The sequence below is a fragment of the Gymnodraco acuticeps genome, unplaced genomic scaffold (assembly GCF_902827175.1).
Source record: "Gymnodraco acuticeps unplaced genomic scaffold, fGymAcu1.1, whole genome shotgun sequence".
NCBI classification, from domain to species: domain Eukaryota; kingdom Metazoa; phylum Chordata; class Actinopteri; order Perciformes; family Bathydraconidae; genus Gymnodraco; species Gymnodraco acuticeps.
This window is the reverse complement of record NW_022990462.1, coordinates 59148-75752: the sequence shown is the minus strand read 5'-3', so window position 1 is coordinate 75752 and position 16605 is coordinate 59148. Positions and strand designations below refer to the sequence as shown.

The following is a 16605-nucleotide window of genomic DNA, read 5'->3' as shown; positions in this document are numbered from 1 at the left end:
GTCATTTGGCCTTGAGGCTTCTATTTCATCCCAAAGGCTAAGAACATCTTATACCAACAGCAGTCTTTGTATACCATCAGAGGAAACTCAAGCCGTTATCATACCATCCCCTCAGAATGCTGACTGTGAGCTTTCCAAGACACTGATCAATGGGCCCGTTAGATAATACCACACCGTGACTTGTTTACTGTTTTTTCCTGCATAGATTTGGAAACTCTGTGGTCACTCTGCGATTTTGGCTTCCTTTGGGAAGCAGTGCGTAGCTGAGGTACACTATTTAGCTGTGTGAAGAGGACACTGATAACTCCACCAATGCAAAGCCCTTGTGTTTATTTTACCTAAATACCACAGAGGACAGCGTGACAGCATCAACCTCTCATTCTACATGATTAAGAGACACTTCAAAATGTTTTTGTTTGTTTGTATTTGGGGTTAAAAAACATCACAAGATAAGAGGGGCACTTGATAAAATATGAGAGAAGTAAACTACCAAATCCAGTATATCTCACACTGAGTTGATACTTAACACGGGCAACTTCCTGAAGAGCTTTTTGCATAAATTACAAAAGAACAGTTCTTTCTGAATGCACAGTGTTATCTATGAATACACAGTACACAATACCTGTCAGAATTATACTGCAGCATAATCAAATTACAGGAACAATAAAGAGTCAGATGCTCAGGACACGATTATTGATCCTTTGTTCATTCATTAAATATTGATGATTCTCAGCAAAATATCATCTGCCTTTGCAGAAGGTAAAAGCAACATGTGACAGCATGTGGTCAGCAGGTGTGTGAGGACGCTGATCTTCACTGTGGGCTGACAGGGGGAAATGCTTATTGTCAAGTCAGCAAAAAATGGTTAGATTAAGAAATAATGCTAAAAAAGTACACTGACACCTGGAGAATTAAGGGTTAAAAAGGGAAAGCTTACTGCAAGGATTTACTGACATATCATAAAAATAACAAAGGGTGTTGAATTTGGACATATTCGTGTCAAGGAAGATAAGCCTAAAACACACAATGGATTTTGAATTATTCAGATCGCTATGTGACTTAACTCATTTTCAAAGATAGTGGAATGTGTTTATCTATAAAAACAATCAAAACGGTTTAGTCAGCTTGTTCATCCGTGCATATTATAAACCTGCTGGTTGAAAAGTATTTTTAAATCTGGCATGTTTTTGCTGTATGTGTTTGAGTACAACAGTGACAGAACAGCTCCTGACAAAACTGTACACTCCTGCATCCAGATCAAAACACAATGCACACCCTGCATCCACTCCCCCCTGGGGAAAAACACACACACATGCACACGCACACACACACACACACACACACACACACACACACACACACACACACACACCTCATTCTTCACCTGAGCCCTCACTCCACCTCACTCAGAAAGTCTTGCAAAGGGGTAATCACCAGCTCACTAAAAAGCACTGCACCCGGTGTGGCTCTATAGCGCGTTTCAGTGAGGGTCCCAGGAGGTGCTCATTTTACAATTGTAATACTCGAAACAAGCAACTTGCCTCCCTCTCTGCTCTGCCCAAAGAACCCAGCGTGCACAAGCTCCAAGCACATCCTCCAGCCTATAGATACGTCGGCAGTATACTCAACTTCCGCACCAAAGGGGACATGGGGGATAAAAACGCCGGTAAGAAAGCCTCACGTGAGTAAGTTTTTATCTCCTTTTCTTCACCTTAGTTCGTATTTTTTTGGTAGGGACGTAACGTTGTTTTTATTCTGTAGGGATTCCTTCAGCACAGACTGAAAGCCTAAACTTTGTTATCATATCTGCAGCAGGACAGCACGTAAAACAGCATGGATGCACTTTAAAGCCTGGGTTGGAACTTAAAGGCAGGGGGATGCGCATTTATATATCTATCCATCTCTATCTCTATATGATACTGAATTAATGTGCATTAACCGACCCCAGATGTATGCTCCGGTGCTGCAGCGCGGTGCTGCTGCTGTTCCATCCCGGCTTCAGAGCTCTCTGTCCCCGCATCGACTAGTTAGCACTCTCCCTTATGCACCTACAACTATTATTCCAAAGTATATTGAAGAAAAATATTTCATTGCTTATGAAATGCAACTTGTGCTGCACATATTAGGTCTGCATTACAGTGTTCACACCCCCAGTGCTGCGCAGGGTAAACGGCTTTAGTCTCCCTGCCGGAAATGTCCTTTACTCTATCGGTTCTGTCAGCTGATTCAGACAAAAACTGCTGGCTCTCCACTTTTTTTTCGGTGAGATGAATATACTGCTGTTCCCCGTGCAGCGGTGGCGGTGTGGCCTCAACGATCAGCATGAGTGTTGTTGGCAAAGCTTTTCAAGTCTGCCAGTATAATGGGTTATATATTCTGTTATTGAGAGCTACATTATGATGCTCACACACACACCTCAAGATATGTAGAAACGTCTTGTTATGGTTGTGTTGGCTGTGTGTTTCCAGGGCAGTTTAATTATGGGGTTAAAAGGCAAAACAGGGACATTCATCTCTTAAAATATATCTGGACAAGGGACAGAGTGCCCTTGTTTAAGTAGGGTAACATTCTTGCTAATGGTCACCCTGAACTGTTTACCCAGAGTTTACAGAAAAGCTCAAAAATCTGCAGTAAAGCAAAAAACACAGTCCGGGGTCTACAGCAGGGCCGGGGCTCACCTGCGTACTCTAGGCATCAAACCTCACTCACCCTTCTTGTTTCCGCTCTAGGATCTGCAGAATTTAGGGCCTCCTTCATTGGTCCCTCACAGGGAAAATCAAGTGTTCACTTACTGTGTAACGCGTTTATGGTTTATGGTCATGCATTATGTATTGTTATAAATTCTTCCCACCAGAGCACTGTGTTTTATCTCTGTGTTGTGTTTAAGAAGAGGTTGAGTGTACAGTAGCTCTATGATTTATCTTTATGTTATCTTATTGGACTTTAAGTGTCTTTTCTGTCGTCCCTGTTGAATAGGACTTCTTTCAGCCACATTTTAACTGTGGACAAATGTAACTATAAACATCAGGACAATTCACTTTAAGCCAATACTTTTTTAAACCAACAGTTTGCACAGTTTTGGCGCTTTATGTTTGTGTCTCTCTGGCTATTGTAATACATAAGTATATTTAAAGAGCATCAGTTGGTGATGTGGATGGGTCTTTTAATGTCCTCTTATCTTACAGTTGTTTGTGTGTTTGGGTTACCATGGGAATATGTTTTCATATTATCTTCCGTTACCAGTTTGACTTGTCTCTGTCCCTATTTATTACTGAGACCATTTTTTCACCTATTCTATCAAATGAAAATTTGTATACCTCTCACCCTTTCATTCATACCAAAAGATTTTCACGGTGTACATGAATACAAAACTTGAAGTGTATAGATAGTACGGTTTCAGGGAAATTCATGTATTTGGGGAAAAGTGGGCTTACGACTAGATGAATAAAACTTTGATTATTATAATTCTCCGTTCACTGTGAAGGCATACAAGAAAAACTAAAATGTCTATAATCATTTAAGGTAACACTGGTGAGTAACAAATATGTAAATTATCATTTTGTGGATTAAGTTTTTCTTTAAGGTGCAACTGATAGTGTTTACATAGGCATATTTCCAAACAAATTAATAACAGTTTAAACCAGGGGGTAATATTCCAGCACATGAATACTCTCAACTCAGAACACCGATATCCAGATAGAGCTTCTTTCTATCCATATTCTGTTGATCGTTCCTCACGGACCAGGCATCTTTTGTGCACTCCTCTTTACAGTAAGAAGGGGGAGAGCTCTTCACACAAACAGCAGTTTAGTGCTGCTGCTGCTGATTCATTTCTCACAACTCTCTACCCTCTGCACTCCTCACCTTTTAAATCCCCTCTTCCTCTGTCATGCACATGACAGCAACATCGAAACCTCTCATTTTCCCCACATATTTGCACTTTGGGCGATCACATGACTTCCAGATGTTCCTTCTTTCCACTTGATGTCCTCTCTCCTTCATATACTGTGGCCCACAATAAAATCCTCCCATTTCCATAATATGATAAGCAGTTTATTTAATATTGTGATGCCGCTACGTAATCTGTATCAGTATCTTGTTGCCGTGTTGTTGTACTCAGATTGAGCCACTAACCTCAAGTTTGCACACTTGTCAGTTTGCATGAGATTTCTTGGCAGCTTCACTAAATGCAACCATGAACAGTTTTGCTGATTTTAACTACGCAGATGTTGTTTTCGCTTTGCAGAATTTGAGAATGCTTTCGGACATTTCAGCAAATGGTATTTACCATCAGATGTGACTCAGTGCTGTTGTACAACATGGTGCGTGTTTAGGTTACTCACTGTCATATCAAAGGTCTTTTTTTCAGGATGTTTTTAGAAATAGCTAATTTCTTAATGTTTCTTACAAACAAACAAACTTCTTTGTGAGAAATAATACATTAAACAAAAAGCAGAGATTATTTTTCTTACAAATCACGGAAATAATCTAGAGGAAAAGATAAATCCTACTTTGCAGTTTCTGTTATTCCAAACATTCATAACAATACATTTCTACATGATGCATCTGGATTGCAGTTCCATTCAAAGCTGGTATCTTCTTACAAGGTGAACATTTTAACCTCACCTCTGTTGACATTCAGTATAGGAGGGTGAAATAAGAGTTGGCTTGTCTCAAATCTTTCCACACTGTCATCACAAACAGATCTGAGTTTGCTCAAAAACATACAGGACACGTCTTTTTTTGGACAACGTAAAGTTACAACAAGTGCAGAGAGAAAGAAGACAGGTCATTCACAAGGTGTCACATGGGGTCTGAAGCTAGGAGAAGTGTTTGATTGGAGGAAGGAGAATTTTACATTTGAATGTAGTACTTCATGATGTAATTGCCACTGAGAATTAGGGTAAATGTTTGCTGTTTTGTGGATTCAGGTTTATTTGAGCTGACAGCCCAGGGGCACAGCGGAAGACACGGAAGGGGTCTCGGGCGGACGGCCCGGGGGCAAGGCAGAATTCAAAAAGGGGGACTCGGGCGGACGGCCCGGGGGCAAGGCAGAGTTCAAGGATGGGGGCCCGGGGGCAAGGCAGAGTTCAAAAAGGGGGACTCGGGCGGACAGCCCGGGGGCAAGGCAGAGTCCAAGGTGGGGGACTCGGGCGGACGGCCCGGGGGCAAGGCAGAATCCAAGGAAGAGTCAGGGGGCCGGGCCCGAGGGCGAAGACCGCGGCTCTCAGGGGGCCGGGCTCTCAGGGGGCCGGGCTCTCAGGGGGCGAAGACCAGACAGCTCCGGAGGCCGGGCAGGACCCGGTGTCGGCAGAACAAGAACCAGAGCCGGTGGGACAGGCTTCGGCAGGAACCCCCACGGAAGAAGACCAGGAGTTGGCAGGACCCCCGGCGAGACAGGTGACGGCGGGACCTCCAACGGAACAAGACATGGGATTGGCAGGACCCCCGGCAGAAGAGTCGTCGGCGGGACCCCCAACGGCACAGGACATAGGGTTGGCAGGACCCCCGGCAGGAGAGTAGTCGGCGGGACCCCCAACGGGACAGGAAATGGAGCTGGCAGGAACCCCAGCGGAACCTCCAACGGCACAGGACATAGGGTTGGCAGGACCCCCGGCAGGAGAGTAGTCAGCGGGACCCCCAACGGGACAGGAAATGGAGCTGGCAGGAACCCCAGCGGATCCTCCAACGGCACAGGACATAGGGTTGGCAGGACCCCCGGCAGGAGAGTAGTCGGCGGGGCCCCCAACGGGACAGGACATGGAGCTGGCAGGAACCCCAGCGGAACCTCCAATGGCACAGGACATAGGGTTGGCAGGACCCCCGGCAGGAGAGTAGTCGGCGGGACCCCCAACGGGACAGGAAATGGAGCTGGCAGGAACCCCAGCGGAACCTCCAACGGCACAGGACATAGGGTTGGCAGGACCCCCGGCAGAAGAGTAGTCGGCGGGACCCCCAACGGGACAGGACATAGGGTTGGCAGGACCCCCGGCAGTGGAGTAGTCGGCGGGACCCCCAACGGGACAGGAAATGGAGCTGGCAGGAACCCCAGCGGAACCTCAAACGGCACAGGACATAGGGTTGGCAGGACCCCCGGCAGAAGAGTCATCGGAGGAACCCCCAACGGGACAGGACACAGGGTTGGCAGGACCCCCGGTAGGAGAGTAGTCGGCGGGACCTCCAACGGCACAGGAAATAGGGTTGGCAGGACCCCCGGCAGAAGAGTAGTCGGCGGGACCTCCAACGGCACAGGACATAGGGTTGGCAGGACCCCCGGCAGAAGAGTAGTCGGCGGGACCCCCAACGGGACAGGACATAGAGTTGGCAGGACCCCAGCGGAACCTCCAACGGCACAGGACATAGGGTTGGCAGGACCTCCAGCGGAACCTCCAACGGCACGGACATAGGATTGGCAGGACCCCCGGCAGAGGAGTAGTCGGCGGGGCCTCCAACGGCACAGGGTTGGCAAGACCCCCGGCAGAGGAGTAGTCGGTGGGGCCTCCAACGGGACAGGACATGGAGTTGGCAGGACCCCCAGCGGAACCTCCAACGGACCAGGACATTGAGGTAGGGACTTGAGACGTGACTCGAGAGGGGACTTGAGAGGAGACTCGAGAGGAGACTCGAGAGGGGAACTAGAAAGGAGACTCGAGAGGGGAACCAAGGGGGAACTCGAGAGGGGACTCGAGAGGGGAAGCGAGAGGGGAAGTGAGAGGGGAAGCGAGAGGGGAACTGAGGAGGGACCGAGAAGGGACTGGAGAGGGAACTGGAGAGTGGACTCGAGAGGGAACTGGAGAGGGGACTAGAGGAGGGACTAGGGAAGGGACTAGAGGAGGGACTCGGGAAGGGACCATAGGAGGGACTAGAGAGGGGACTAGAGAAGTGACTAGAGGAGGGACTTGAGAGGGAACTCGAGAGGTGACTCGAGAGGGAGCTGGAGGGGTGACTTGAGAGGGAACTCGAGAGGAGACTCGAGAGGTGACTTGAAAGGAGGCTTGAGAGGAGACTCGAGGGGGGACTTGAGAGGAGACTCGAGGGGGGACTTGAGAGGAGACTCGACGGGGGACTTGAGAGGATACGCGAGAGGTGACTTGAAAGGAGACTCGAGAGGGAACTTGAGAGGGGACTCGAGAGGGAGCTGGAGATGTGGCTTGAGAGGGGACTTGAGAAGGAACTTGAGAGGAGACTTGAGACGGTCGGTTCGCCAACAGAACACGGGGGGCTGGAGTCGGCCGGAATGCCGACAGGGCACGGGGAGCTGGCGTCGGCCGGTACCCCGACAGGACACGGGGAAATGGCGTCGTCCGGAGACGAGGGGCTGGAGTCGAAACCATGGCTGCTGGGGCCAGGACTGAGGCTGGAACCATGGCTGCTGGGGCCAGAACGGGGGCCGGAACCATGGCTGCTGGGGCCAGAACTGGGGCTGGTACCATGGCTGCTGGGGCTAGAACTGGGACTGGAACCATGGCTGCTGGGGCCTGTACTGGAGCCGGAACCATGGCTGCTGGGGCCAGAACTGGGGCCGGAACCATGGCTGCTGGGGCCAGAACTGGGGCTGGAACCATGGCTGCTGGGGCCTGTACTAGAGCCCAAAGCATGGCTTCTGTGGCTAGGGCTGCTAGCCTGGTCCTGCGACTCCTTCTCTAATGAGCCTTTTGGAGGCTCCGTGGACCTCCAAAAGCCAGACGAGTTCCAGAGAACGACTCTTGGACAGGAGCAGGAACTGTGGCAGAAGCAAGGGTTGTCGCCAGACGGAACACACCGATGCGTGTGGTGTCATAATGGGAATTGGTGGGCAGGGAGCCAGCATGGCTGGGGCTAGCAGGCAGGGGATAACACACCGAGAGGAAATCCAAAATCCAGCCAGGTAAGAATGTCACTAAATCTGGCTTCTCCATAGCCATCTGGTGTGCCTCAGCCAGAGCAGCCTCTCGCTGCTGAACTCCAGACGCTCCCCTCCACTTATCAGAACAGCCAGCCAAAGAAAAGGAAAAACTGAGCAATTCCAACTCAAAAGGATCTGCTGAGCCCATCCTTGGTTAGTTCCTTCTGTCAGGGTTGAGAGAGGCAAGCAGGACCCAAATGCAGATTAACAGAAAATACCTTTATTTCAAGGTTTAAAGACAGAACTCTTCCCAGTGAACACAGTCCAACAACAACAAGGAACTAACAGAAAACACAGAACCTAAATGCACACATGACTAATCAAACAAACAAGAGACAGGTGAGGAGGGAGGAGAAAACACAGGTGCACCAGGTGAACACAATCGGGTAATCAGGGAGGGAAACCAACAGGCAAAACAGGAGGTGAACACTTTTCAAAATAAAACAGGAAACCAAAGACAGAAAAAGACAAGACAAAACACAACACAGACAGATCGTGACAAATCATCACATTTTAATGAGTGGAAATTCCCTTAATGAAAGCATCCTCTTATCCTTTTTACACCTAATCAGAATCTGTAGATACAACCCTTCTTTATGTGTCTTTAGGCTTCTTTTGAAGAGTGTTTTTTAAAGAAACTGCAGATTATCATGTTAATATACATTCACAAAATCCACTATACATATCCTTTAAAGTGAAATGATTGTGCAGTCAGCATGCCAGGGGAAAACTAGTAAGTGGGAGTGCGTTCGTTTATTTCCAAGTTTATTTTAGTCATACATCTGTCATAAATGTGATCCTAGCTAATGTTTACAACATATTAATTCCTGCTGGTCCCTCTCTGACACATGTTCCTCCTTTTGCATTCTGCTCTTTCTTATCTCTCTCTGTAAATGGTGGTGATTTGCTTTGCAGTGGGACAGTATGGGAGTTGACTATACAGCACCATATCTGTGACTCTGGGTCTGATGCCAGCTCCCTCCCTCCCTTCCCCCTCCCTTCCTCCCTCCCTGCACCCATTCTCTCTTTACACCTCTCTGACCTCTTCTCATTTGCATGGATGCTGTTGTTGAAGCATTTTGCTGACCTAAAACGTCCTTTTATGTACATTGTATAGATTACACATCATAAGGGCATGTTCCCAAGGTAGTTAGTGCCATTGTGCAAGGTTTTATGAGCACAAGGAAATATAAGCTATACAGTGAAATACTTAAAATGCAGCAGTGTGTTAAATTAATGCTGCAGGGGGAGTTATGCAGTGGGTCTGGTTTCACTACAGCCTGAAGAACAGCAATATCTCGGCCCAGCAAACACAAATATGTCTTTGTGTATTGAATCGGAATACTCTTAACTACTGTATGATAATTATCTCATTCTCCCTCTTCCTGTCTGCTACAGGATACATCTTAGTTTCTCTGCATCTTATTCTGACCTGAACACTTTATGTTAGGGCACCCCCTAGAGTATAATGTTACACATCGTTTTGCTTTTATGCCAAGTCAGTGCAACTCTTGTCAAACACTCAGCCTCATTGCATAGTGGGACTTTTAAACGTGTCTTTTTGGTCATGATTAGAAAACATGAAAAACTAAACTTTAGAATATATTAAAAGGTTATCAGATGTTTTCAGCTGTAATCTAAAGCATTACTCTCTATTCATTTAGAATCACACATTTTCGATCATCGATCGAATGGCTCATTTCACTTGACCAATCAAAAGACCTGTTTAGATCAGGAAATCAAATGGCCACATTGCATTGCATGTTTCAGTCGGCCAAGAAGGTAGACAGAGATAGAGATAGAGAAAGAGAGATATCATTTACCTATATCAAGGATGGGCAACTTGGATGGTGGAGGGGGCCACATAGTTTATGTACTGGCCACCAGGGGGCCGCAGATTCACTTGGAACACACACACACACACACAAATTCCATGTATTGTGTGTAATTATTAACAAATATACTAACTCTGACATCTTCATTGACATTTTACAATCTTTCAGGGAACATTCTCTAATAAGCTCACTAAACAAATATTAGTTCACAGAAATGTTATTATTTCCTTTTTACAAGTGGCATGTTTGTATTGAACAGATTATTAAGCAGTAGAATACAACTATTTTAAACTATTGGAAAGCACGGAAAGTGCGTGTGCATTAAGATTAACCATTAACATGACATAAACATGAAGTCATGAACACTAACCCAGACATTAGTTGTCTAACTTGAACCTAAGACTGTAGCCTGTCTCTGCATCAACACAGACACCTGTCAACCCGCACTCTGCTGTTCCTCAGAGCCGCTCCTGCTGAAATTATGAATGTAAAGCATAGTAATCATAGATAACACGGCAGGGTCCGTGACAGTTTGTTTTCATCTGATTTCAAATAAACAAAGTCTTGGTTTTTAGTGTATTAAACTTGTTTCACCAAATTCAGATGATAAATACAACTTTTAAGCTTCCAACGGCATAATTACAAGCGGCAACTTAACGTCACAGCAGGCATAACGTCGGGTTACGTATTGTAACCCTTGTTATATTAGCACAGGCGGAGCCCTCTACTGGAATCTATGGGTACTACCTTATCATGCAAGCATTCACCTATTGAGATTTCTATGGACGTAGCCGGCCCCAGGGCAGGCCTACCTGAATGCGTGCGCATCTCACTTCCGTATAAAAGGAGGCCTCGCCTCCTGACGATCATCCTACACCACTCTTCAGCGAGCGGTATAGGACAGACAGTGCCTCCAAGGTAGAGGGCTCCGCCTGTGCTAATATAACAAGGGTTACAATACGTAACCCGACGTTATATCTCTCACAGCCTCCGCCCTCTACTGGACTCTATGGGTACAGCGGGCGGAGCCCCGATGTATGCACGCACTGTCGTCCAGCACACCGTTCCACCTCACTGTCCCTATTACAGCCGCTGCTACCTTGTGCCCTTAACTCTGGTTGTGTGTAGATGTAAATGAGCTGTGCAGTTACTCTGCTATTATTGGCCGTCCCGACCTCTCAACATCCGCGGGGATTGGACAGACGTCACCCAATCCCTGCTCGCTTCTGCCACGTCATCCGGGGGAGGAGAATAAAGGCTGGGCACGGACACCATTCGGGAGGCTCTGTATTGTGTGACAGATGCCTCAACCCTCTCATTGTGACAAAGCCTTTGTTCTGTGATTCTGTTAGCAGTGTGTTTTGCGTGCTTCGCTCGACTGCTTAGCAGTGTGTTTTGTGTGCTTCGCTCGACTGCTTAGCAGTGTGTTGTAGCATTTTGTGAGTATTGCTTAGACCCAGGTGATTAGCGCCTGTAGATCAGCATTCTTGTGTGTATTGCTTAGACCCAGGTGATTAGCGCCTGTAGATCAGCATTCTTGTGTATTGCTTAGACCCAGGTGGTTAGCGCCTGTAGATCAGCATTCGTGTGTGGATTGCGTAGATCCAGGTGATTAGCACCTGTAGACCCGCACCAGCTGTGTTCTTCCACAGTCCGTTTTGTTTATTGTTTTGTTTCCACTTTAGAAGTGAGATTTTATTTCCTTTTGTATAGCGGGGCAACTCTCTTTTGGAGACCCCTTTTGTTGGATAGTGACAGCTTGACCCGTTGTTGGGCCAAGCTGTTTGTGTAGCCTACATCATTTTACTTACTTGCAATAACAATTAAACCACCGGTAACGTATACCAATTCCAATCTGGTCGTGTCGTGTCCTTTTGGTCCTCCTAGCCCAATTGGGAACGTAACAGTCCCTGACCGGCTTTAGCAGCCACTGCGCCTCACTCACCTCTCCCTCGGTTGTAACCGTGGAGAAGTCTGGGCTGCGGCCGATAGAGCACACCCTGACGCGCTTGCCTCGCGAAAAACCGTGTGCTCGAAAAAAACAGTGCTGAGGGCTCCCCTGCATCCACCTATAGGCAGACAGGGAAAAAAAAAACAGCCCTGTATGGGTTCACTATGCACTCTCCCTCCTGAGTCCCTAAAGAGCACGGGGAGAATGCAAGTGCCCCCTATGTCCCCACACTCAAACACTGACCGTGTGCAGAGTGTGTAGGGACTATAGTATGGAGGGCTCTCCCCCTCCTGCCCCCAGGCAGGCGAGGGGAGCCCTCCAGCCCTGAAAAGGGCCGAGAGCACCCCACGTCCCCCGCGACCCTCCAGGGGTCCGGAGAAACGTAAGGGCATTTTACGCCCGGGGAGAGGGTCAGATGCCCACTGACCAACAGCCCCCCCTTCCTCACCAGTCCTGTGTTGCCCCAGCAAGCACAGACGCTGAGAAAGAGCCAGACATATCCAAGAGATAACACTTTATGAAGGGGCCTGGCGTTGACCAAGACGCCGCCGTGCATATATCCTCCACACTCGCACCGTTGAATAAGGCTGTTGATGCAGCCACAGCTCGTGTGGAGTGCGCACGGACCCCCGTGGGACAGGCTCTCCCTGCCTGCTCGTAGGCGTGTGCAATGCCTTCGCAAAGCCAGCCTGCCAGGCGTTTCTTGGACAGAGCTTTTCCAGTCACCCCGCCCCCGAAGCACACAAACAGCTGTTCAGTGCATCTCAGGGTAGCTGTGCGCTCTATATAACATGCTAACGCGCGCACCGGGCAGAGGAGGTGTAATTTAGCTTCCCTGGCCCCACCATGGGGTGGAAGACTAAATCCCCCCAACTGAATAACCCTCGACCTGAACGCACTCCTTTAGGTTCTTGGGCACAAAGGAGGGGTTCGGTCTGAGTGTCGCGCCGCTCCGGTCACCCCGAATCAGTAAACAGCTCGGGTGCACCGACAGAGCGGTTAACTCGGACACTCTTTTGGCTGACGTTAAGGCAAGTAGCAATGCTGTCTTCCACGACAGTGCTTTCAGAGAGGAGAGCTCCAGAGGCTCATATGGTTCTGTGACCAAAGCCTCGAGCACCAGCGGCAGGTCCCACTGCGGGGTGGAGGCGCGCACTACTGGGCGCAGCCTCCTGACCCCCTGTAAAAACCGCAACATCAGTTGATGAGAAAAGGCTGACCTGCCGTTGAATCCCTCATGACAGGACGAGATGGCTGCTGCATACACGTTTATAGTAGAATGAGCTCCTCTGTCCACCAATAACTGTAAGAAGGAAAAAATAGAGCCCAACTCACAAGATAGGGGCTCCACTTTCCGCTCCTCACACCATCGCTGGAATCCCATCCACTTTGGCCTGTAACAGGCTGTGGTGTATCCCGCTCTAGCTGCCTGGATAGACTGAATAACGCTATCAGACAATCCACCCTGTCTCAGCCTGTCCCTCTCAGGAGCCAAGCCTGGAGAGGACGGCCCAGAGTGGGTAACGCCCCGATTGCACCTGCCTCTTGAGACATTGCCCCCCAGAACTGGGGAATCGCCCAGGGCTGGCCCACCTTCATCTGCGTCATTTCTGAGTACCACGGCACCCCGACGCGATCCGGTGCTACCAGGATGACTGCAAAACGTTCTCGCCTCACTCTCCCCAGGAGAGGGAGAATGAGACGCAACGGTGGAAAGGCGTAGAGCAGCTTCCTTGGCCATGGCTCGTGTGCAAACGCGTCCACCCCCAAAGGCGGGTCGTCGCTCAGGGCCATGGAAAACCACAGGGCACAGTGGCCGTTGCGCCGGCTGGCGAACAGATCCACTTCCGCTCTCCCGAACTGGGCCCAGATCTGCTTCACCACCTCTGGGTGAAGCACCCACTCGCCTGGCAGGGGGCCGCCCCTCGACATGAGGTCGGCTCTCCTGTCCTCCAGTCCCGGGATACGAAGGGCTCTCCGAGCCACCTCTGATGCCCACAACCACAGCCTCTCCGCTGTGGCCAACAAGGCGGCGGAGCGGACTCGGTCCTGCCTGTTGATATAAGCCACTGTGGTGCTGTTGTCGCTCCTGACCAATTTGACATGTCTCCCTTGAATTAGGGGCATGAAATGCTGGAGGACTAACACTACCGCCCGTAGCTCTAGGAGGTTGCTGTGTCATGTTTCCGTTAGAGACCAGCGCCCACCATATAGCCCTCTTCAGGCAGGTCCCTCCCCATCCTGTTCCCATGAACACTGTGATGTAGGAGGTTACCCGTCCCAGTGGAGACCCCCTCCGGAGGCGCCCGGGAGACCCCAGAACCGGAGGTTGCCCTCCACTGAGGGGGGGATGGTCTCCAGCCGCTGTTTGTGCCTCTTGGGATCCAAACGCAGGCTGGAGAACCACCTCTGCATGCGGCGCATATGCAGTAACCCCTGCGGGACCACAATGTGAGCAGCCGTCATGAGATTCAAAGTCTGCATGACAGTTAAAACTGTCACTGTCGCCCCCTGTCGCAGCCTGTGAACCGCCCGGAGAAGGGACGCACTTCTGCTCTCTGACAGGGTGGCGCGTAGCGCGCCTGCATCGAACACCACTCTCAACTACAACGCCTGTTGGTGAGGTATGGGGGTGCTCTTTTTTCAATTGATCGCAAAGCCTAATTTGGTTAGGTGTGTGATCAATTGTGCTGTGCAAAGCATTGCCTGTTCCCGGGACCCGGCCACGACTATGAGGTTGTCTGGGTAAAAGAAAACTCTCATGCCGTGGGCGCTCAGCGGTTGAAGCGCAGTGGCCACACATTCACTGAACGTGCGTGGGGATAGGGAGTAGCCGAACGGTACTCTGTTGTACTCGTAGGCTATCCCCTGGAAGGCAAAACGCAGACACTTTCTGTGCTCCGGAGCAATTCCCACATGAAAGTATGCGTCTTTCAGGTCGATGGTGGTCAACCAATCGCCCGGTTCGCACTAGCCCCATTAACTGTTTTTATAGTTAACATGCATAATTTTCTACAGGCAATGTAGCGATTCGGGCTGCCGAGATCTAGAATAGATCTGAATTCCATGTACTTCCTGAGAACCAGGAAGTACATGGAATAAAGACCATTTTCTCTGTGCTGAGGGTGCACAACAGACACAGCCTGTTTCTGCACCAGAGCCGAATCTCTGCTGAGAGGAAACCAAACTCCTCCGAGAAAGACAGATTTCCTCTCGCATGCCCATAAAAGGAGGTGGGACGCTGCAAAACTGGAGTGAATAGCCCCGTTTCGGCGTCCTGTCCATCCACTTTGTTAGTACACAGCTGAGTTTCAATTCCCCATAACATTGTGTTAATGGCAAGCCCTCAGCTGTGGGGCCGCAGCTATGGTACTCTCTGGTGACCCGTTCCGCCGCAAAACTCCCCGCGAAGGGAAGATTTGTCCATGGAGGGTCGACACAGAAAGGGCCGATTATTTACTGAGGTCCCTGAACGCACCGCCGCGCTCCACCATAATGCTGTTTTTACCACTACGGTAAACAGCATTTAATCGGAGTCTTTATAGGCGTAGTGTGTTCTACTGAGGTCCTGAACGCACCGCCACACGCTCTTGTGTAAGTGCGGGCTCCGCCATAATGCCGCCTTTACCACTATGGAAAACTGCACCCCCTCAGGCTGATTTTGGAAAAGGACATTAACCCTTGTTTGGTGTGTTTCCCTTATTTATCTAAAACAAATGACATGATAAATTACTTGTGTTTATGTGTGTAAGACTTGTGTCTCTGCCCCTGCCATTGCTGCACAAGGTTGCAACATTGTAGATAAATTCAACCACCGACACCTGTCTGCTCTCACATTCTTCTATTCTGCAAATTTGGGGTGGGACCATAGACTGTATATATAAATGGACGTAGGGTCCGTGACGTCACCCATAGGATTCTGCAGAGTTGCCGCTCGACGGTGTCGTCAGAGTCTAACTCCCGCCTTCTCCAAATAAGGGCAAAGAGGCGGAGCTGAGGCTGAGGCGGAGCTGGGGCTGAGGCGGAGGCGGAGCTGAGGCGGAGGCGGAGCTGAGGCGGGCGGGACCTGCTGCCAACGAGCGTGACGTTCGAGTCCTAGCTCAGGCTAAGAAGCTAAGCTAACATGCTCTCAGTATCAATCGAATGTAAAACATGATTGATGAAAGTAGTAAATCGGTCAGATTTGACCCGAAGACAACAGGAGGGTTAATGCCATATTCACTTAGTAACGCATGAACAACTTTTACAAATATTTCTATATAGTCTGTGTTGGTAAATGTCATCTAGGTTGCATATTTCCTGCTGAAATACATGCATACCAAGTCACTGCGTGGCACTTTGGTTTTGATAAAACAGTGTAGTTCCACTATATAAACGTTACATTCATAATCAAAGGAGACAATCTGCAAGATAATTAGCTATTTGGTATTATTCTTAATGCTTGTCATTCACACGTTAATAAAATAAAATAAGTACCGATACATAGCAGAATAATTGTGGCGGTGTTCAGCTTAATAAGCCTTGCTCAACATCATTTATTTAGCTAATACTACAGCGGGCTGCAGGCGAACCAAGTCCGCGTTACGATGCATTCCTTGATCTCCAGTTATAACGCCGGACTCCGCCGCTGGCCGAAGCTAACCGAGCCCCAGGGTGCTAGCTACGGCCGCCGGGACGCGCTAGCGAGCTAGCACCCTGCAGCCCCGTTAGCTTCGGCGGCGTGGACTCCGGCGGCCCACCCCTTTTAACATTTGCTCCCGTTTAGCATTATGGGCGTCATAGCCATATAGTATAAAAGTCTTACCTAAGGCTGAATCATAAACTAAACTGTATATAAAGGGTTACGTCCTTAGCTGGCTAATAAGCTACATAACAGGCTAAGCTAACAAGCACACAAACACCTGCTAACGGGGTTAACATGTATAATATTATCA

General features: G+C 49.0%; 1 protein-coding gene across 1 annotated transcript in view; it reads left to right on the top strand.

The window, feature by feature from the left end:
• Positions 1–1620: 1620 nt before the first annotated feature.
• fgf12a (fibroblast growth factor 12a) overlaps positions 1621–16605 on the top strand; it is a 54897-nt gene continuing 39912 nt past the window's right edge. The window contains exon 1 of the mRNA XM_034226163.1: positions 1621–1681. Within this exon, the coding sequence (XP_034082054.1) occupies positions 1648–1681 (34 nt within the window). The 5' untranslated portion in view covers positions 1621–1647. The remainder of the gene's footprint in view (positions 1682–16605) is intronic.